Below are 22,209 nucleotides of genomic sequence, written 5' to 3' on the forward strand. Positions count from 1 at the left end.
AGTTCAGGCCAGCATTACTTCTTAGCAAGTTGTTGAAATGTTCTAATTAGCTTCTTGCTGTCTGTAGAACACATGGCTGCTCAAGAGAGCATCAGATCACATCACTCCCCTGCTCCAAGAGCCTCAGTGGCTCCCCTTACTTTGACCTGGTCCTCTTTGGCTCCAACAACCCGCCTTTCCTTGACCTGTTTTGTCCAAATTCAGTATCTCATTTTCTCTTTTCTGTTTTCAGGATTCCTTCCCCTAGGAGAAGTCCAGTCCCTCAGAACAATCTATTCCCCTCCCCTATAAGAGGAAACAGGGACCATTGGTTCCATGACAGAGTCATAGCCTTTAAGAGCTAGAATAATCTCAGGGATCATCAAGTGCTGACCCTCATTGTACAGAAATCAAAACTGAGGAGACCCAGAAGGTTGAGGTAACCTTTGAGGGCTGTAGAACATCCTTTTCACTTGAGATGTGGTTGATGGAACTGCAGTATTAGAGGAGGAAGAAAGGTGATTCCCTTGTCCCCATGGGACAGAGCCAGGAGCAGTGGGAAATAGTGCAGAGAGGCTGCTTGAGGCTAGTGCCATTTAGAGCTGTCCCAGTGTGGATGAAGCTGCCTTCTTGAAGAGCTTCAAGCACTTGTCAGGTGAGGTAGGCCTAGAAATGCTTGGAGGCACAGGCTTGAGTGAGGTGGCTGTTGGGTTCCTTTCCAACCCTCCATTTCTGTGAAGGATCCAGAACTGGAACTCACACTTGCATTTGCATACTCGGGTTGCTGCTTCTCATCCCACACCTCTTTACTAACAGCTTTCATCAGTCTCTTGCTTGATGTTTCTCTCCCCAGCTTAGAAGCTTCCCTTGCCTTGAGAAGTGACCACGATCTTCTCTTTTCCCAGTTTCACTGAGTGATGTGATTGGGCAAGCTGTTCTGAAGTGAAAGTAACTCTATTGCTCATTGAATTTTAAACAAGACAAACCCTGAACCCGCTGGACAAGGCCAATGCTCAGCTTGGACCAAATCGTATTTCTGGCATCAAAGCTGTTTTGTTCCCATTCCCTTATTTCCCCAATCTGTGTTGACTTTTAGATTCTTGATGTGATGGAGTCACAACGTAGGCATTTTTGGGTCCTGATTCTAGGTCCTTTGACAGTGAAAAGATATCTTTCTGAGGCACTTCCTAAAATCTCTTTTCTTTTTCAGTCGAAAAGAGCAAACAGAGGCATCCTCGGACATCCTGCAGCCAGCCCCAGTCTTCTCCAGATCCTCTCTCTACTGAAAAAGCTCTGGGATTGGCCTCCTATAGAGCAAAATGTGAGCACCAAGGCAAAGTCATCCTGCATCTCAAGCAGCTTCTCGTGGGAGGGAACCACAAGTTGGAGGCGTTGGCTGTGGTCATCCAGCACCTGCTGTCGGAGGTAGGACAGTGGGCAGCCACTGGTGGGGGTGCTAGGGAAAGATTTCTGCATGAGCACCATCACATTTCTCTCATCTTCTCCTGAGATATGGAGAGTCTGAGCAGAACTTGCTGGTCAGAATGATGTCTTTGATTGCCTTGTTCTCAGAAATGGCAAGATTTGTGTCACTTCCTCTTCTTCTCCATCTCCCCTTCTCCATTTTCTCTTGGTTTCAAACTTGTAAAAGTGGACAAAGACCTTGTTCTTATCCTTTCCATAGCCTGCCAGGATTAAAGGGCTCTATTAGTATTTAAAGAATTTTGGTATTTCAAAGGTTCTGGGATCTGCTAGAGCTGAGCAATGCAGGGCCATCCAGCCCTACTTATGCTATGCTCTTTTTGGCCTTCTCTTCCATAACTCATCCACAAGCAGTTACCTAGTGCATAAAGGTCTTATTCTGGGTTAGATGTTGGGGATGGTGGTATCTCCCATCACAAAGAGATGCTGCCATCCTCAGAAGCAAATTCTTCGGGAGAAGCCAGTTGAAGTTTTTGGTGTGTCAGAGAATCAGTATTGTTCCTGAAATCTTTGATTTGTTAGCATTTTCTGGTATATTTCATTCCCACTAGAATTGTGGCCCATGTTTTTGAAGGGCTGTCATGGGTTGTTCTAGGGGAGAGTTGATGCTCCTCAGAGAGTCTTATGGTTCAATTAGCTCTGATTAAGTTGTGATGAGGAAAGTAATATTATCTGTGAACTGGTGTCATTGATGTGGTAGAGAAGTGTCCCCTGACTTTGAATATAGGATGCAGGAACCTTTTATGAGAAAAATTTTCTCATAGATTCATGTGTTAGGATCATAGACTCATGTGATCCTAACATGGGCATGACAATTATGTTGACTGGGACTTTCAGACAACATTGCATGTCATAGGATTTCTGCTTAGAAGAACACTAAAGGTCATAGTCACCCAAGTCAGCTTTGGGATGTCTTTTAAAATGTATCATTCGATGGTTAATGAGGTCAAATGCTTTCTCTCCTCCTCCTCTTCTTTATTTATTTTTTGGGAATAAATGAAATGGGTAGCCTTCTGAGAAAAAGGAGCCAAGCAGCCTGACTGGCCTTGCTAGGCAAGCAAACTTCTGTGTCCACTCAGGGCCTTAAGGGGCTCTGCGGCTTCAAGTGGCTGAAAGGAGGGTCCAGGACTCAAGTATACAGAGAGTGGCCTTTGTTTGGAACTTTGCGGGGAGGATCTCTTCCTTTAGAGGACGATGAGACTTGGTGATGGGATGAGGTGATTGCCCAGAGCTGGTGGGAGGGGCTGTGCTTTTGTGCTGGCTTGTAAAGGAGGGCTTCCATCCTCCACTCAGCCTTTTCCTGGAGACATGGCAGGTCACAGAACACAGCAACTGAGCTATGGTAGACTGGGCTCTGGGGATGTGCTGAGGGCCCCTGGGAAGGCCGTGGCATAAATGGGTAGCCTGAGAAATCTCATTCTTGAGGAGTAAAGCCCCAGTCTGAGGAGTGGTGGTACTTAAGCCCCAGCTTCCTGGAAAGAGGGAGGGAAAAAAAGCCTTGGCTGGAGCAGTGCTGAAATCCAGCCTCCTGGAGAGAGAAGAGGAATCATAGAGGATCACAGATTGAGAATTGCAAAGGGACCTTAGAAAGCCCAACCTCCTCATCTTAGTAGGAGACTGAGGCTGATTTTAAGTAACTTGGCTAGGGCCCACAAGTAGGACTAAAGCTCATAGCTTTAGTACTGGAGAGGCCATGGAGTCCAGCCCCTTCGTTTATTTTTTTATTTTTATTTTTCCTGAGGCTGGGGTTAAGTGACTTGCCCAGGGTCACACAGCTAGGAAGTGTTAAGTGTCTGAGACCACATTTGAACTCGGGTCCTCCTGAACTTCAAGGCTGGTGCTCTATCCACTGAGCCACCTAGCTGTCCCAAGCCCCTTCATTTAACAGAAGAAGAAGCTAAGGCTCAAAGAGATGGTTCAGATTCAGGTCAAAATGTCTGAAATGATGTTTGAATGTGGATTTTCTTGATGTCAGGTCCAGCTAGGTCTGTCAGAGGAAAGTCAGTCAGTCAGTTGGTATGTAGTAAGCACCTTCTTTGTGTTAGACACCGTACTAAGTGCTGAGAGATGGGTTGACGCCCATAAAATGCTACATAGAAAGGAAGTCCAGGAAGGAAGGGAGGTGCTCAGGAATGAAATTCTGAAGATCCAAAGGGAGATATTTCCAGTAAGGAAGAAAAATGGAATTTGTATAAAGAGTCCATTGAGACTCCACAGGGACTCTTCAACTAACTTATATTTTACAGATGATGGCTATAAGGTGGGTAATAAAAAATGAAAAGGAAAGGTCCTATAAAAGTTTAGGAAAGCTAAAGCTCAGAATGAGTTGACATTGACCAGGGAAACTAAAGGTCGCAGAAAAGTTCTGTGTGTGTGTGTGTGTGTGTGTGTGTGTGTGTGTGTGTGTGTGTGAATGCGTGTGTGTATGCTTGGGTGCTGTATTAAAAATGAATGAAAAAGTCCTTATTAAGTGCTTACTATGTATCTAACACTGCGCTAAATGCCAGGAACACAAATACAAAAATCAAGCAGCCCTTACTCTAAACTAGCCTTGATTTGCAGTGGGAAAGACAACATGTGGAAGAAGGTTCACCTGTGAAACAGGTGCACAGTTTCTCAGAGGCTCTCAGGTGATGTAAGTGGGTCAGATGCTGGTGCCAGAGCCCTACAGGGTGTTTCAGCAGGGCAGATGGTGAAACCTCCATCTCATCGGAAGGAATGGAGCTGTTGGCTGCCATGTTGTCCAAACCTGAGAAGCAGCTAAGTAAGCCACCTGGATTAAGGTGGGAAGATGAGGCTGGATGGGTGGGAGCATCTGTCAATTTTCTGAGCCTCCCTAACACCCAGCAGCCATCAGGATGGCTTTTCTAGCTTAGCCTGGGACCCGGGAAGAATGTGATGGGGGCAATGCTAACTATAGCTGTTCTTTCTTGTTTGTGTTCTCAAGTAATGGAGAATGCCCTTTGCTCTGGAGGGGGACAAGACAGCCATGACTAACTAGGAGCTGCCACCCAAGATAAATAATGAGACAGTCAGAGAGCAAGAAGCTCCTGGGAAGATTAGAAATTCAAAACCTGCCTAACTTCTCCACCTTCTCCTCCACTACTCTGGGCCAGGATACTTCCACTTTGAAGATGCCCCACAGATTGGGGTGAGGCCAGGGGCTAATGAATTAAACTGGGCCAACAATTCATGCTGGCATTCAAACTTGAATCTGTGATCCCTTTGGGGAAGGGATGTGCAGGGGAATTATAGAAAGTGTTTGGGAAACCCAGGAACCCAGTTTTGTGAGGCCCTTTCTCCTGTAAACCTGGGCCGACCTGTTTTTCAAACAGCTGATCAGTTCCTACAGCCCCACTGAAAGGCACCTTTTTGCTACCTACTTAGTGTATCTCTTATACATGTCTATAGAGGTATACCATGTCTTCCCCATTCGAATGTAAGCTTCTTGAGAACAGGAAGTATTACAATTCGGTTTGTCTCTCTGTAGCCTAGCATAGTGCCTGGATCTCAGCAGGCATTTAGTAAATGCTTGTTGATTGAATGATTGGGTCATGCAGGAGATAAAGAGCCCCAGGTTTTAGGGCTTCCCTCTGTGCCATGTATCTTGTTTATAAACAAGTTGTGGGCATATTGTTCAAGTTGTGGGCATATTGTTTTCCCCCATTAAGCTGTTTTTGCCTTTCTCTGTATCCCGAGAGCTTAGTAACAGTGTCTGGCACATAGTAGGTACTTAATGAATACATGTATCTCATATCTACAGCCCCATAGCCATAGTGGGTGAGGAGGTTGCCAAGCTTCTCGAATCTGGATATTACCTGAGCATTGGATCCCCAGCTTCTGGACCGATGGGCTGCTGGATTTTATGTGTGCATTTTGGTTGTTTTGATGAGTCTTGCTGTCCCATCTGGACTGGCAGACTTTGTGCCAGTTGAAGAATCAGAGGCATCCTAATTAAAATCAAACCAAGTTTTCTTTTTTTCTTTTTTTTTTTTAATTAAAGCCTTTTATTTTCAAAACATATGTATGGATAATTTTTCAACATTTACTCTTACAAAACCTCGCGCTCCAAATTTTCCCCTCCTTCCCCCCTCCCCTCCCCTAGATGGCAAATTATCTAATAGATGTTAAACATGGTAAAATATACAAAGTTTTCATTGTGTGCAAGTTTATCCTGATATGGTTGATTCTTTGTCAACCTGATGGCTGACCGCTTCCCCTAATGTTGCCTGTTTCTGCAGGTGGAAAGTGGCTAGAGCATCTCTAAGACTGGGGAGGCTGAATGGGTAAAGGGACATCTGCCAGGATGGCTCTTGGGGGGAACCTCAGCCACAGAAAGAGTCCAAGTTATCAACAAAAGATTCTAACAGCAGCTCAGGCAAAGCTGAGCAAGATCAGGCAGCTGGCAGAGCCTGTCATGTGCCCCATCAACTCTTATGTTCTTCCCCTGCCATCATGTGTCACCACAATCCCTCATGCTAGGGGACAGCTCCCAGCCACTGGGGTTATTGATGCTCTGACTGCAGACAGAGTGTCTCATGTGCAGGCCTCCTAATTAAATTATGGTTCTTCGTGCCCCCTGGAGCAGCTCATTATCTTCTTAAGCAAGAGGCTAAGTAGGAGCATTTCATAAGGTCTCTGCCAGGGCAGGGTCCTCAGAGGCACAATGCATGCAGAGCTGAAGCAGGGCCACCTTCTGAGCCTCTTGTGTGGGTGCAGCCACGTAAGTCAGGGGCCACGAGGCGTCACAAGGGCTTTGCCTCCAAACCTTTGGGCAGAGAGGAGAAGAAAGTGGAGTCAGTAGAATGTTTCAAAATGCCCAGAAGAGAATGGAAGGAAGTCCAGAGGGAGACGCTGATAAGCAGGACAGCTTAGAAATGAGTGTGGAATAATTTGTTACATAGTTTGAGAACAAAAGTAATAGTTGCACTCCAAGCCCTTTGTGTAATCCTTGCTTCCAGTTTTTCTATATAAGGGGAAAAGATCAGAATAACAAAAGCTTACATTAAAATCTTGCCTAGAAAGAGGTGAGACCCTCGCCAAGCAGCCTGGCTGGCCTTGCTAGGCAAGCATCCTTCTGTGCCCACCCAGGGCTTTAAGGGGCTCTGCTGCTGCAAGTGGCTGAAGGAAGGGTCCAGGATTCAATTCAAGTATACAGAGAGTGGCCTTTATTTGGAGCTTTGGAGGGTCTCTTCCTTTAGAGGACAATGAGACTTGGTGTTGGGATGAGGTGATTGTCCAGAGCTGGTGGGAGGGGCTGTACTTTTGTGCTGGCTTGTAAAGGAGGGCTTCCATCCTCCACTCAGCCTTTTCCTGGAGACATGGCAGGTCAGAGGACACAGCAACCGAGCTATGGTAGACTGGGCTCTGGGGATGGGCTGAGGGCCCCTGGGAAGGCCGTGGCATAAATGGGTAGCCTGCATTCTTGAGGAGTAAAGCCCCAGTCTGAGGAGTGGTGGTACTTAAGCCCCAACTTCCTGGAAAGAGGGAGGGAAAAAAAGCCTTGGCTGGAGCAGTGCTGAAATCCAGCCTCCTGGAGAGAGAAGAGGAATTCCTGGGCAGCTGTAGCTAAATTCTATTAAACATGTGACTGAAGCTGGCAGAACAGTGAGGGAGTTTAAGCCTTGAAATAAGGGGCCAAAAGACCCGGACTTTGTCCCTATTACCAGGGATTATTTGGATTGTACAAGTCCATTGAGAAGGGGGTTGTCTGAAGTCAAGTCCACAGGGAATTAACATCAACTGTATGGGCTTCTAGGTTAAAAGTGGTATCCATTGGAATATCCAGGTTGCCTTGCTAAACAAGTTCTTTCTTAGGGGAACTCAAATCCTAAGGTCACATTGTGTAACTGGAGGAACCTGGGGGAAGATGGGACTAGTTTAAGAAATGGGGAAATAACATTGATTGTTTGTGGGCAACTATGAGCCTTTCATATTTTCTGTGAGATAGAGAAAAAACTTTTCTGCCCAATGGATGCAGATGTTACCTTAAGTGCTTATAAGATCTGAGGAAGATAGATGGCTGGTTGGATGATGGATGGATAGAAAGAAAGATATGTACATACTTATGCGTATCATGCATACCTACCTTTGTGTGAACAGGATTTGAGGAACACAGATGAATGGATAGATAAAAAGGTAGATACTTATCCATATCTACATTTGTGTACATATACACACCTGGATATGTGTATATGGATGTACGAGGGTATACATGCTATTTTCAAGCTTTATTTCCCAGAGTTGCTTGGATTGGGAATGGTGTAAGCTAAAAAAAAAATGATGAGGGAGATAAAAGCTTAAGATTGGTTCCACTATGTATGGGTCCTTTGGGCCTTAGGCCCGGATTCCATAGATGCATGAGGCACTCTGTAAATATGTTGGTATTATAGGCAGTAAAGCTTCCCTCTGTCTGAGCCTGAATAGTCAGTGCTGATGGGAGTTTAGCCCTTGGCTCTTTGTCTAGAGAGGCTCTGCCTCTTGGGTGACTAGTGGAGGGCAGAAGGTTCAGGCTCTATTCAGGTCCCTTCTTGATAGTGAAGAGTGTACAAGAAGTACAGGAGACTGGGCGCGCTGAAGTGTTGAGTCAAGGCTGCCCAAGCTCAGGGTGAGAGAGTGATTCTCTATACACAAAATTAGAAAGATCAAGTTCCCCAAAGGTCCTGGATGTGTGAGGTTGGAATGCTGAGAAAGAGCATTGGAGGAGGGAGCAGGAGGTCTGGGCTGTGGATTTCCCTACCATTAGTAATAGCTGCCTGGGAGAGTGCAGCCATAGCCCTTTGGAAAGAGATTCGACATGTGGCTCGGCAGCTGCCAGGCTGGAGATGGGAATGTAGAAGTTGGGCTTCACTCTTTCTTTGACCTTAGGTAGGTCACTTTTCTTGGGACCTCTGGGTCCTCTTCTGCACAGTGGAGGTGCCAAGACTATTATGCTACCAGAGGAATATATGGGGGTCATATCAGTGAGGTGCTGAATGTGATGTTGTGGAAGTTAGCCCAGGGGTCAGTGTCATCTGGATTTGAGGTTGGAGGGAGAGGACATTTAGGGCATCCTAAAGCAGCTGTATGCACCAACTACACATTGGGGCTGACATTCAGGGCTATTGAGGCATAGAGGATGCTCAGCACTTAAAAAGGCCTTTATTTAGGGGTTAGACTTGAACTGGGCCTCCAAGACATGGCAGAACCTGAGAGGAGTGGAGAGGATGAGGTTGCTATATTGGGGACTGGGGAATAGGAGGACAGATAAAGAAATGGAAACTTAATTCATGAGCAGTGGGAGCTATCCAAGGGTGAAGTGCTGTCTACCAAGTAGTCTGTTTAGACTATGGGTGCACCATCATTGGGCAGTACAGATGGAAACCCTTCCACTGGACCTTTTTTATGTGTCTTTTCACAAAGCCCTCATGGAACGTCTCCCCTACGTATCTTCCTCTGGTTCTTTTAACCTTGTAGGGGCAGAGAAAGTAGCGACTCTTCTTGGAGTCGCAGTTGCATGATACTCCTCCCCATCTCTCTGGTTGTCCATAGCTTGAATATATCCCTGGTCTTTTAGGAGCATTAGTATGCCAGGGGAGCCTAATATGGAGACTGGCAGGGGGATTCCTAGTTGAAAATGTATTCTCCAGAAAGGCATCCCTGATCTCAGCTGCCTTCCCATCAGCTCTCCTCTTACATACACAACAAAATCCTCTTGTCCAGACCTCCCCTTTGTCATCACATCAATCATTTGTCATACAGTAAGTCTGTCCTAGCATATTTTCTCTGCAAAGGTCTCATGTTATTGCAGCACAATGATAGGATTTGGAATTCAAAAGCAGGGAAATGGACAACCTGAGTCGGCGAGGGCCCGAGTATGGGTACAGGTGTAGACAGTGTGAATTTGAGTGGTGGGAAAGTGTAGGAAGCCTACTCAAACAGGGGATCAAGAAATGAGACTCAGTAATCTTGAGACACGATGCCCACTTGCATGGATGCCAAACTGTTTCTTCCTCACAAAGCCCTCCTTGCCATGTTGAACCAGAAGCTGATGGAACATGATGTTTCCATATGTCCTTTGTTGCATCTAAAGGCAGTGTGATGCAGTGGTTAGGGGTTAGAAGTCTTATGGGTTCCAGTTCCACTTTTGCATCATAGTACCTGAATAATCTTATTTTATTTTATTTTTTGCTGAGGCAGTTGAGGTTAAGTGTCTTGTCCAGGTCACACAGCCAGGAAGTGTTAAATGTCTGAGGCTACATTTGAACTCAGGTCCTCCTGACTTCAGGGCTGGTGCTCTACCCACTGCGCCACCTAGCTACCCTTTACCTGAGTAATCTTAGATAAGTCCCTTTCCTATCTCTCCTCTGTACAATGGTGGGGTGGGACAAGATGGCCTTTAAGATTCCTTCTAACTCCTGGGAACTTCTGCCTTCCTGAAGTCCAGGTGCTTATTTCAGGCTCCTATTTATTTCCCATGAATTTGTCTGAAGGACACTAGATGAGTGGTTCCCTGTAGCTACAACCAGGTCCTGGGAATTGTGGGGAGGTTCCAAGAATGTCATTGGTGGAGCAGTGTTGCTCACAGGTTTCTAGGGGAGCCTTCCTTAGGACTGTGTGTGTGTGTGTGTCTGTGTGTTGGGGGGGAACAACACTAGAGTTTGGCTGTATGTGGCCACATGCCCATGGGCCATGGCTGGGGTTCCCAAAGCAACAAACTCTGCAAGGATGGCCTCCTCTAGCTCTCTCCAGCCTTTGGCCCTCTGGGTGCTTTACACAAAAGAGGCACTTGATTTGCTTTAGAAAGGTCAGGTTGGATTCTCAGATCAGCTCTGGTGTTTTCTTACCCAGAACCTCCAGTGGCAATAAGGCCACACCCACTTTCAGAGTACACCCTTCCTGGGGGATGGATGGATTCCGGGCTCCCTTTCTCTCCCCTTTCTGCCACTAAACCTCTTCTCTGGGCAAGGCTCTGAACCAGAAGCCTCCACAGCCTGAGGCCTTTGCAGAGAGAATATGCTAGGACACACATTTGTAAACATGACAAATGATTGACGTGGTAAGGGAAGGCCTGTGTTTTAAAAGGCAGGAGAGTGGAAGGGAAGGCAGCTGAGATCAGGGAGGGCTTTCTGGAGGAGGTGGCATCTGAACTGGCCCTTGAAGGAAGTTGGGGGTCTCAGCAGGAAGAGATTAGAGGTCATGTATTTCAGGCATGAGGCCCGGCCTGGGTGAGTGCTTAGAGTCCAGAAAGGCAGGACAAGATTCCAAAATATTAGCAGAGTGGATGGAATAGAGAATGTGGAGGCAGGAAATGCAGGCTGGCGCCAGGTTGTGGAAAGCCTTGAATGCCAGGGTAAAAGCATCAGGAGCCATGGCAAGTTTCTGAGTAGGGTGGTGACCAGATTATCCCTGTGCTTATTAGTTATGTGGGAGATGGAGCAGGAAGACTAAGTAGAAGGCTGTTGCAAAAGTCCAGGTAAGAGGTGATGGGACCTGAACTCCAGTGCCTAGTGCACTAAGTGGGTGCTTAATAAATGTTTGCTGACTCAAGCAGGCATGAGTGTGCTTCCCTCTGGCTCCATCTCCTGTATAGGCTGTATAGGCGGGCCCCTCTTTACCAGGTCTGCTGGGGTGGACCACCGTGCCCCGCTCCCCATTAGCCAGAACAACATGGCTCACCCCAGCTGCTTCTGGCATCCCAGGGCCCACTGAGGTGTCCTCATGAGGTCTATGGCAAGCCCACTCGGCCAGCGGCCAGGGGACTCCTCAGGGATGCGGTGCTGCCTGATCCCGGCTCCTTCCCAGCCTCCTTTGCTGCTCTCTTCAGAATTCCAGAAATGAGGTTCCCTTTTATGTTAATGAGTGTGAATGGCCTCAATTAAAGCCCCTAGCCCGCCCTCCCCCCATCATCCCACGATGACATCCATGGGGACGAAGTCCCTCACTCTTCCCCCACTGCCAGCTGATATTTGAGGAAGTGGCAATCGATGAGGCTCGTGTCTGGGGCTCGTTTTTCATCAGTGACGGGAGGCCTGGCTGGCCTGCAGGCTGTGGCTTTAAGGGAGCACTCCCCGACTGCTGCGGGAGGGAGGGAGGGAGGGAAGAAGGGAGGGCCAGAGCTGCAGTGTCCTGCCCGTGTAGGGAGAGGATCCTGAGCGCCAGGAGCTGGAGGAGGCGGTCAGCCCGTAAGGTAACTGAAGTCTCAGCACCGGCTTCTCCCTCCCACCTTGCCCGCCTGCCTACCTGCCTGCCTACTGTGCTGCCACTGGCCAAGGGCGCGGCCCGCCACCTGTGCCCGCACCCGGGAAATGGGCTGCTCGGGCAGCCGGCCGTGCCTCTCCTCTCCGTGTGCGGCGACCAGGGTAATGGGGGGGCTCTGGTTCCCGAGGGCCGGGGGGCAAGGTCCGGGGCGCAGCCGGTCCCCAAGAAGGGGCCCTGCTACTGCTGGGTGAGCGGCTGGCAGGGCGCCCGTCTGCAGGGAGGCACCCGCACCTGCTGGGAAGCCGGGGGACCTCTGCCTGCCGGGTGGGCTTTGGTCCTCAGGTGTTGCCCCATGATGGGTTCTGCTCGCCAGACAGGAGGGAATGCAGCTTGGCTCCCGAGAGGGGGCGGGTGTCTGGGTGCGTGCCCACGTGTCCACGTGGATGTTGTTCTTGAGGGAGATGGGAGGGAAAGGGGCATGAGAAGCCTTTGTGATTGCGGGCTGACAGCTGCTTGTTCCGGGGCTTTGCTGAGCCCCCTTCTCTGGGCTCTGGTGGGGGCGGGGCCTGGGGGAGGGGTCTGCTCTCAGACAAGCCCATGGATAAGCGGGGGAGAGTCGGGAACCCCCCAGAAGCTGGGCTTGCTTGCGAGACCCCTCCAGCCCGCTCCCCCCCTGCCCCTCAGAAAGCTCCTGGTGCCGGCAGCAGGGAGGGGCTCAGCATAAAACTTTTGTGGATCTGAGCACTTGGAGCGCTCACTTGCGCCTGCTTGGGGCCTGGCCGGGGAGCCCGGAGCAGGATGTCAAATATTTACCTTGGGCAGAGTCGCCTCCTGCGCCCTTGGGGGTAGGGGGTGGGGAGAGGGCTGGGGCTTCTTGGTAAGGGGTCGCTGCCGGGCCAGTGGCGGAGGCTCTCAGCCCCAGCCTGAAAGTAGCCCGGAGACCGTCAGACAGCTTGTTGGGAGGGGCCGGCCTTGGGGAGGCAGGGGTGAGCACAGCCCCCCTCCCCCACTCCTTCCCCTCCCCCAAGCCATCCCAGCCCCACCCGGGTTCTTGGCTGTGCCGCTGCCCAGGGATCCATAAAGAAACAGAGGGGGGGGGGCAGCCTTACTTCCTCACCCCCCGCAGGATACCCCCGTTTCTGTAACAGTGTGAAGCGGAGCCTGAATGATTCAGATCTCCGCTCCTCCGGCCCGCTCCCTGCGGACTCTCGTTTTCCTCCTGATAACGAATGTGGGTCTGAGTGAAAGGGACCCTCGTGCGGGCGCGCTGGTAACCCGATGTGTCTCTTCCGCAGAGGGAGGAAGCTCTGAAGCAGCATCAGGCGCTATCGCAGGAGCTCGTCAGCCTCCGGGGAGAGCTGGGTAAGAGTGGGGGCTCAGGGAGGGAGTGTGTGCGTGCGGGGGAGAGTGAGTGTGTATGTATGTGCTCACACACGTGTGGGGTGGTCCCCCTCCCCCCCAGTGGATACCCCACTATGTCAGCCTGCCTTTTCACACTCTGTATCTCTCTGTCTTTGCTTCTGTCTCTTTGTTTCTGCTTCTATCGCTGTCTGTCTTAGTCTCTATTTCTTAGTCTCTATTTCTGTTTCTCTGCCTCTGTCTCTGTCTATCTCTGTCTCTCTCTCTGTCTCTCTGTCTGTCTCTCTGTCTATCTCTGTCTCTCTCTCTGTCTCTCTCTTTCTGTCTCCTCTCTGCCTCTGTCTCTGTCTCTGTCTTTGTCTCTGCCTCTGCCTCTGTCTCTCTCTTTCTGTCTCCTCTCTGCCTCTGTCTCTGTCTCTGTCTCTGTCTCACTACAGCTGTTTGTCCAGGAGTGTCTGCCCGTCCTACATGCTTCTCTCTGCCCTTCTCTTTCCTGTCTCTGTCTTTCTCTCCCTGTCTCTGGATCTGGGTCTGCCTGAGCCCGGACCGTGGTTTTGACTTTCTCTGTAGGCCCACCTCCCCCCACCTTCATCCTCCCCCCAGCCAAGACCCCCCTTCTCTGGGGCTCAGGAGGCAGCTTGGCCTCGAGTTCCTGTGTTCCTGGCACCGCTGGGTGATCCATGGGCCGATGACTAAGACACGATCTCGTCCAGAGAGCAGGGGCAATGACTTGGCATTGCTGGTACCCAGCCCAACCTTCATTTGACAATGGCTTCTGCAGGAGCTGCCTGCCTTCCACTGGGACAGTGACCAGTCCGGCCCCTTGCAGAGGGGGAAACTGAGGCTTGGGCAAACGTCTCACTTGCCCGGGGTCACAGAAGTAGCATTCGAACCCGAACTGGTACTGTAGCCCTTGGGCCACCAGCTGCCTTTATGCCTCTCCTTCCTCTGGTTCTTCGTGGATTCAGGGGGGTGTTTCACAGAGGCTGGTACAGCACACACTTTTGGGCTATTCAAGCAATACCTTCATGTCCCCAGATGGAGGGGTGGGCACACAGGCAGGCATGGGTGCTGGGCACTAGACTTTGAATCACAAAGGCCTGGATTTGAGTCTTGACTCTCATACTTAACTTGGGCCATTGTTTGCTTTCTTGACTCAGTTTCCTCATCTGTAAAATGGGCATCAGGTGTATTCCAGCTACCCATATGTGGTTATGATGTGGACAGCCCTTTAGGACAGAATCTGACTTTGATCTCTTTTTGCATCCCTAGCACTTAAGCACAGTGTCTGGCACATAATAGGTGCTTAATCATTATTTATAGACTGACAATGAAAACTACAATGATCTGTATTCACTTAGTACTGTAACCAAGGCAAGGGATGTAGTGGGGAAGGGGCTTGGGCTCCTGAGGCAGTGTGGGAGAAGGGGGCTGGCTGCCTTGTGGCAGCTGGTGGAGAGATCTCAGTAGTGGCTATGCTGGTTACGGGGACCAGATGTAGGGGGGGTGGTATCCAGTTCCCCAGGGTCCTGACCTCTCGGAGACTGTCTGAGATAGGGGAGACACGTTGGCTTCCATGTGTATGAATATGTGTGTGCCATGATAGGGTGATAAAGGTGATGGTAGCCTGGCCACAGGGAGCTGGCCACAACCAGGGAGAGTCGAACATGGATTGAGCTTGGATCCACCAGTGACATTGGTGTCATTTTCTTCAGGAGAGAATCCAAAAAGGAATTGTGTTTCTTGTCCCTCAATCTTCCCTTCCCCTCCCATGGCGTCTTCAGGCCTTTGGAGCATCTCAGAGGTGGGAAGGCAGGCAAAAAGGGCCCCCCTTGGGCCCCATGTGACAAGGGCCATCTCTTTGGACACCAGAGGGGACTTGTGGCTCCATTGGTCCATAGGAGGGACCCTGGGCTCGTGCAGAGCTATTCTACCATGACCAGCTCTCGGCCACTTCAGGAAACAAGCGGGGTACCTTGGAGTCAGACTGGAGGGCTTTAGATGGGAGAGGAAGTGGCATTTGATCCTGAAGGCAGTAGGGAGGTCCTGGGACTTCTTGAGCAGGGGAGGGACACGATTAGACCCATGCTTTAAGAATATTCCTTGGGCAGCTGTATAGAGGCTAGGAACACCTAAAGGCTACTGGGATAGGCAAGGCTGGGCCTGAGTGTCAGCAGGGAAAGGGGGCTGAGCTGGGGAGCTGCTGCAGAGGCAGGGGAGATATTGGGACCCTGAGTGGGCTGCTGCACTCGCTGCTGTGCGCACCCCAGACAAGGTGGCAAGCTCAAGGTCAAGAATCAAGGGGGAAAGAAGCATCCTTTGTGTCCGGAGGTGGAAGGAAGGGAAGGGGCCTCCTCCCTGGCGGCACAGGCTGGCCATTCTGGACAGAACACTAGTGGCATTCACACCCCTTTCAATGGGGACTCCTCTGGCTGGCTCAGGTAAGGACTCTCTATCTGGGCCCCGGGCTCCTCTGCCCCCTTGCCTTTGTGTGTCCCTGGCTTGTGCCGGTCCCCTTTCAGGTGTGGTGAAGGTGAGAAGGGCCTCCCGGGCTGCTTTCGTGATAGTCTGAAAGCCAATATGAGGCTCTGATCCCCGATTCCTTCAATTGCTGGGGGTTTGAAGCTCTTATATAACAGGCTTCGGCGGCAGCAGTGGCGGCTGGGCCAAGCTGCCTCAGATGCCCTTGAAACAGCCCAGAGGATCTCGGGCCCCAGAAGAGCCAAGAGTCAAAGACTTCCCAGAAACGGTCACTAAGAGGTGCTGTCTTTGAGGCAGTCGGAGCTCCTCCGGTGCAGGGGAGAGGCTGGCCCAGGGTTCGATAACTATGTGTGTTTTGAAGGGCTGGCAATGAACAGTGTGAAGGGAAGCCCCATACCGTCCTCCTCGTGGAGAGACTGTCTTGGGATGCCCAGCTGCTGTAGCCCTCATGAATAGAGATGGTCTGGGAGTCTGCCTTGTTGGGCAGTCAGAGCAGGACCCGCTGGCAGGGAGATGCCTGCAGCTCCCGTTGGTGAGGCACTCTGTCCTGAGCATTTTATTCCAAATCAGGATTGGTTTTCACCATTCAGGCAGGAGCAGCCTGGTGCAAGGGCTTTCTTGCTGCCCCAGATGATGGCATAGAGAAAAGCATGTGTGCCTTGCCCTCAGACACTGCACACAGTACCCCCTTTTTGACTGTCTGCCCCTGTGATTCAGCAGGCCATCCTCCTGCTCACACTGCCCATGGATGGCTAAGTAACTCAGCCTAGTTCTGGCCCCTTTGGATTTTCCAGCTTGGTGTAGGAAAGACTTTTCCCTACTTCCTGCCTCTTAGTCTAGGATACTCGTGGGTGTGCTGACTGTCTTTGGGAGGAGGACCAGTTTTGAAGAGAGCTTATTTCCACCAAGTTTTAGTATAAGATAGTCACTGACCTTGGGCTCTGGAGTCACAAGAATGAATGAGCACATATTTAGTACCTACTATTTGCTAGGCTGTAGGAATGGGAAGACAGTGAGCCCAGCTGTGTGCCAGGCAGTAGGAATGGGAAGACAGTGAGCCCTATTGTGTGCCAGGCAGTAGGAATGGGAAGACAGTGAGCTCTACTGTGTGCTAGGCAGTAAGAATGGGAAGATAGGTGAATCTTACTGTGTGCCAGGCAGTAGGAATGGGAAGACAGTGAGCCCTATTGTGTGCTAGGCAGTAGGAATGGGAAGATAGGTGAATCTTACTGTGTGTTAGGCAGTAGGAATGGGAAGATAGTGAGCCCAGCTGTGTGCCAGGCAGTAGGAATGGGAAGACAGTGAGCTCTACTGTGTGCTAGGCAGTAAGAATGGGAAGATAGGTGAATCTTACTGTGTGTTAGGCAGTAGGAATGGGAAGACAGTGAGCCCTACTGTGTGCCAGGCAGTAAGAATGGGAAGATAGGTGAATCTTACTGTGTGTTAGGCAGTAGGAATGGGAAGACAGTGAGCCCTACTGTGTGCCAGGCAGTAAGAATGGGAAGATAGGTGAATCTTACTGTGTGTTAGGCAGTAGGAATGGGAAGACAGTGAGCCCTACTGTGTGCCAGGCAGTAAGAATGGGAAGATAGGTGAATCTTACTGTGTGTTAGGCAGTAGGAATGGGAAGACAGTGAGCCCTATTGTGTGCTAGGCAGTAGGAATGGGAAGATAGGTGAATCTTACTGTGTACCAGGCAATAGGAATGGGAAGACAGTGAGCCCTACTGTGTGCCAGGCAGTAGGAATGGGAAGACAATGAGCCCTACTGTGTGCTAGGCAGTAAGAATGGGAAGACAGGGGAGCACTACTGTGTGCCAGGTGCCCTGTAACAGGCCCTAGTGTGAGGATACAGAGGCAAAGATGTAGCAGTTCTTGCCTTCTGGAGGTTTACCAGCTCTCTATGGGCTTTGCTTGAGCAGCCCCAGCCCCAGTGTGCGATTTCCCACCACTGGGCCTTTGTCCAGGCTGCCTCATTCTTCCTGCTCTTGTACTACCTGATCATCCTTCCCCATCCACCTCCTCCAGGAAGCGCCCTTAGCCAATGACTCATTGTCCACATGGCGATGGCTACCTTTGAAGCCCATCTGTTTTCCCTCCCAGTTCTGAAGCAGTCACCGTAGCTACAACAGTCTTCCTTATTGGTCCTTCTGCCTCCACTCTATGCCCGATGTCATCTGTCTTTCCCATGAGTGCCAGTGAAACCTTGCTTGGGTACAGACCATGCCCTTCCTCATCTCAGAAGCCCTGAGTAGCTGTCCTTTGCTCACTGTGTAAGGTTTAAGCATCCGGTCCTGGCATTTGGTGCCTTTTAGATTCCAGCGGCAGCCAAGTACTGAGTGAGTCCCCTTCATGCTCTACAGGGCAGCCAAGTTGGGCCCCTCTCGATTCCCCGTTCTTGTCCTATTCTCTCCCCTTGTGATGTCATCCCTCATACCCGGCACTGGAGGACAGGGAGTGTTTCCTGGTCAGCTTCGTACCCCCAGCAGGGTGAGAGACGATTTGAAGTGATGTTAGATGGGCAGGCAATTTGGATTACAGCTTGGAGGCTGTGACCAGTGAAGGTCATCCCTGGGAGAAAAAGTCTCCTTACTATGGGAAGAGTCCTCCTAGGTGAGCCTCCCAGCCAACCACCCTCCCCCCAGGCCAGAGGACATCTTTTCTGCCTTTAGTCATGACCCCTTGTGGGGGACCGGGAGGAAGGAAGGAAGGGGGAAGGGGGCTAAGCTTAGTTATGACCCCTTGTGGGGGACAGGGGAAATGGGGAGGGGGAGAAGCAATTTTCTTGAACTGTAATTCAATATTATATCCACCAAGCCCAATTAGTGCCTGCCTGGAAAGGGTGATAATTGCAACTGAGCCCTCTGCTGTGAGCACCCTGCCTGATGGGATGTGAGGAGGTGATGCTGAATCACCAGGTTTTAAATTAGTATTCTTGTCAGTGATGGGAAATCGTAACTTAGGCTGAGTGGATGAGGACGTGCCAGGGGCTTGGGGTATAATGGGGATCCATCGATCAGCAGCGAAAGAGCCCTGAGCAAGTTTCCTTCTGTTTGACTTGAGGAGGGATAACCCAGTTTGTACTCTGTAAAGATCTAGGTGCTCCAGGATGCACCCCGTGTTACCATCTCCTTCTGGGGGATACTCTTGTGCAGGAATGACTTCCCACCACCAGGCCCTTGTCCAGACCCCCTCCCCTGCCCCCTCTTTCCAGCCTAGTACTACATTGTACATCATTCCCCATCCACGTCCTCTGGGAGAAGTCTCCCCCCTTGCCTCACTGGCTGCAGTTAGAATCTGAAAGGCATCAGATTCCAGGACCAGGAGTTTATTCCTTGCACAGTAAGGTAATTCCTCTGTGCCACGAGGTGCTGGATACCTTTGAAGCCCACTTGTTTTCCGTTCCCAGTCCTGAGGTATTATTGTGGCTACAATAGCCTCCCTTATTGGTCTTCCTGCCTCTACTCTGGCCCAGTGTCATCCATCTTTCACAAATGCACATGGCAGTGGAAGCTGAGGGAGGAAAGGATCCTCCTGAGAGCCTGCCCGTGTGACACAGTGAGAGCTTGCTGGATCCGGAGCCACAGGACCTCTCACTTTTCTCTTTTCTCCCCATGAAAGACCTTGGATGAGTCATTGTTATTCTCCAGGTCTCAGTTTCTTCGGCTTTAAGATGAAGACGTTCCATGGTCCCTTCCAGTCTGGACCTTTGAGGTTTAAGACTGTTCTAATTGGTTCTAAAGAGCCAAACTAGAGCCAGTGGAGAGAAGTTAGAGGGAGGCAAATTTTTGCTAGCTAGAAAGATGAAACCTCCTAGCAATTAAACCTCCCTGCAATTAAAGCTCTCCTTTCCCCCAGGGCTCATGCCCAAACCAGATGACCACTCCCAAGGACAATGGCATAGGGTTTCCCTGCTCAAGGGAGCATTCATTGGGCTAGATGTCTTCTTAGGGTCCTTTAAAAAAATTGTTCCTTTAGTCAGGGACCCTTCACCACTGCCCTTCGAGGCTGGTGACCCTCACCCAGGTCATTGCAGAGAAAAGAATCCTGACACTTTTGTAGCTCCTAGGTGAGGCAGGTGGTGTGGACGTTGTTGTTCCCAACTTACAGGTGAGGAAACTGAAACACCAGGAAGCTTCCTTACAGTCATGCTGCCGGTAGGTGTTGGGGCTAATGTTCGAACCCAGGTCCCTATTCCAAATCAGGTATCCTGATGAGACAGCTGATGGAGCAGGGGCTGGAGTGGAGAGGAAAGCTATAGCCCAAGGAATAAACTCCCTGAGGAAAGAGGAGGAATGGCTTGGAAACAGAAGATGTCTGGATCTAGATCTGGATAGGCCATGGAGAGAGAGGAAGGAATTGAAAAAATTATTCTTGAGTGAGATTTTGTACCTTTTTAACAATTAGGCCAATCTTGACTTTTAAGATGTTATTTTCTTCAGTATCTTTTCGTGGCTCTTTTACCAAGCTGTTAACTCTTTTCTTATAATTGTCTTGCATCATTCATTTCTTTTCCAAATTTTTCCTCTACCGGTCTTTTTAATACTTTAGGCATTATGGCATTTTTCTTTGCAGCTTTGCTTGTAGTTGTTTCACATTGTTCTCTTCTTCTGAGTTTGGTTATTGATTTTCCATACCATCATAGTAACTTTTTATGGTCAAGTTGTTTTTGTTTGTTTTTTATTTGTTTCCTGTTTACTCATTTTTTCAGCCTATTTTTTAACTTTAAACTTTTTATTAGTTTGGCTCTGCTCACCTGAGAATGGGGAAGCACTATCCCAAACTTCAGGCTTTTTTGTGCCATTGTTTTCAGAGTTAGTTCTGGGCTTCTGTAGCTTTTTAGTGCTTCTAAGATGTTGTCATCTTGGGAAAGAAGTGGTCACTGTTTTCCTTGTCTGTACTCTGGTTTTTATTCAGATTTATTTTGTTGTTGTTGTTGTTTTGTATTTGTTTTTTTGTGTTGCTTTTTTTTTTTTTCATAAAACCAACTCTTAGTTTTGTTTATTAGCTCATTTTCTTACTTTCAATTTTATTACTCTCTCCTTTGATTTTCAGAATTTCTAATTTGGTATTTAATTGTGAGTTTTTAATTTGCTCTTTTTCTAGTTTTTTTAGTTGCAGGCCCAATTCACTGATCTTCTCTTTCTCTATTTTATGCATGTAAGCATTTAGAGAGAGAAAATTTCCCCTAAGAACTGCTTTGGCCGCATCCCATAAGTTTTGTAAATTATTTTCATTCTCCCTGGTCTTTATTCTGAAAGAGCTACTGCTGCTGAATGTACTTGCACGCCTCTCTGTTTTGATACTGTAATCAGGATCCCTGTTCCCTTGGGACTGACCCCCAGTGTTCTTCCCCGTCCAACTGCAGCCCACTACTGCTTATGGACAATAGTGTTGCCAGTCACACCAGCGCCAGCAAAGCGTCCCCTATAATCTCTTCCTGACCAGTTGTCCAACCCCCTCACCATCTCTGGGCTGAGAACTCCGGAAGATGCTACTGCTACTGATGCTGTGGCAGCTGTTGCTGGAGGCACATGAGTAGACTCCAGATCAGCCTCTAGCAGATCTCTACCCCAATGTTTCAGACTTCTGCTAGACTCTTCTTGAGCAAGAAAAATGTTTCACCCTGACTCTGAAACTCTGTGATTCTAGAATTTAGTTTGCAGCTTTAAAGTTGTTTGGAGGGAAACGTTGGGAAAGTTTGGCTAGGTTGCTTCTAATCTGCTTTTTTACTTCACTACCATTCCTCCTTTACTTTTCAGAAACAGGCATTCCTCAAGAAGCTATAGTTACTCCCTAGAGCCTTCCCGTCTCATGGCCCAATTTCTCTTTCCAAGCTGTTACATGTTACTCCCTTACCAAAAGGCCTGGCCCCACCTTCTGGCCCTTCTCTGCATGGAACATCCCCCTCTGCACCTCCTCCTTCACCTCAGTCAAAGCCAAGAGAAGCCACAGTGTTGGTTCACAATGGGACTTGCCAGACAGAACCACTTTTTATTTTCTTCATGGGAATCTGACTCCCAAGTCTTAGCCATTCTGAAAAATCTGGTGTTCTGCAAGCATGTGGTTGACTCATCTGGGACCTCTAGTATCTACAGGTCTGCTAGGACAAGGCAAGCCAAAAGCCACCAGTGTCTCTGATCCCAGGGTATCACACATGGTAGTGATGGGTGTCTCTGGGGCCCTTTGGCTATGTCAACGTCCGCCTGTACCTTGGTTTTCTAGGTTCTCGCCGGACTAGCCAGGACTTGGAGATGCCAGAGTTCTGACAGAGAGGGAAGGAGGAAGACTGTTCACCCATCTGGCCATTACTGGCTGTGTGAGGAGCAGTCTGTCTTGGTCTTTATGGCTTCCTTCCCAAATGGTCTTATCACATACCTCTGGAGGGGGTTAAAAGGGAGGGGGCTTGCTGCTTTTGCCAGGGCCCCTCCGGTGGGATTCTGTGGTTTCAGATTGAGCAGTGCAGAATTCAGTGCTTGGGGGAATGATGATCACGGTTGGCAAAAAACGAGATGGTTTCATTTGACCCTGTTCTTTTACAAAATTGAAGGCTCAGAGAAGAGGGAATGGTAGGGCTTCCCCACCCCCAGCTACCCACCTATCCTAGCTCCTTCCCTTGTCTTTTCTTGGCTAATGTCTTCCACTGGATGCTAACTGATTTCCTCATTGGAGGCAGGCTATGGCTTGTGTGTGTGTGTGTGTGTGTGTGTGTGTGTGTGTGTGTGTGTGT

General features: G+C 49.5%; 1 protein-coding gene across 13 annotated transcripts in view; it reads left to right on the plus strand.

Annotated features, from left to right (window-relative positions):
• MTUS1 (microtubule associated scaffold protein 1) overlaps window positions 1-22,209 on the plus strand; it is a 125,579-nt gene that overhangs the window by 91,271 nt on the left and 12,099 nt on the right. For 12 of the 13 annotated variants that reach the window (XM_074273883.1, XM_074273884.1, XM_074273886.1 and 9 more), the window contains 2 exons: window positions 1,190-1,404; window positions 12,936-13,002. In XM_074273883.1, coding sequence (XP_074129984.1) covers window positions 1,190-1,404; window positions 12,936-13,002 — 282 coding nt within the window. Of the gene's footprint in view, window positions 1-1,189; window positions 1,405-11,682; window positions 11,802-12,935; window positions 13,003-22,209 lie in introns of those variants that run through there. The other variant, XM_074273896.1, reaches the window with a different exon arrangement.

The sequence above is a fragment of the Sminthopsis crassicaudata genome, chromosome 6, assembly GCF_048593235.1.
Source record: "Sminthopsis crassicaudata isolate SCR6 chromosome 6, ASM4859323v1, whole genome shotgun sequence".
Taxonomy (NCBI): Eukaryota; Metazoa; Chordata; class Mammalia; order Dasyuromorphia; family Dasyuridae; genus Sminthopsis; species Sminthopsis crassicaudata.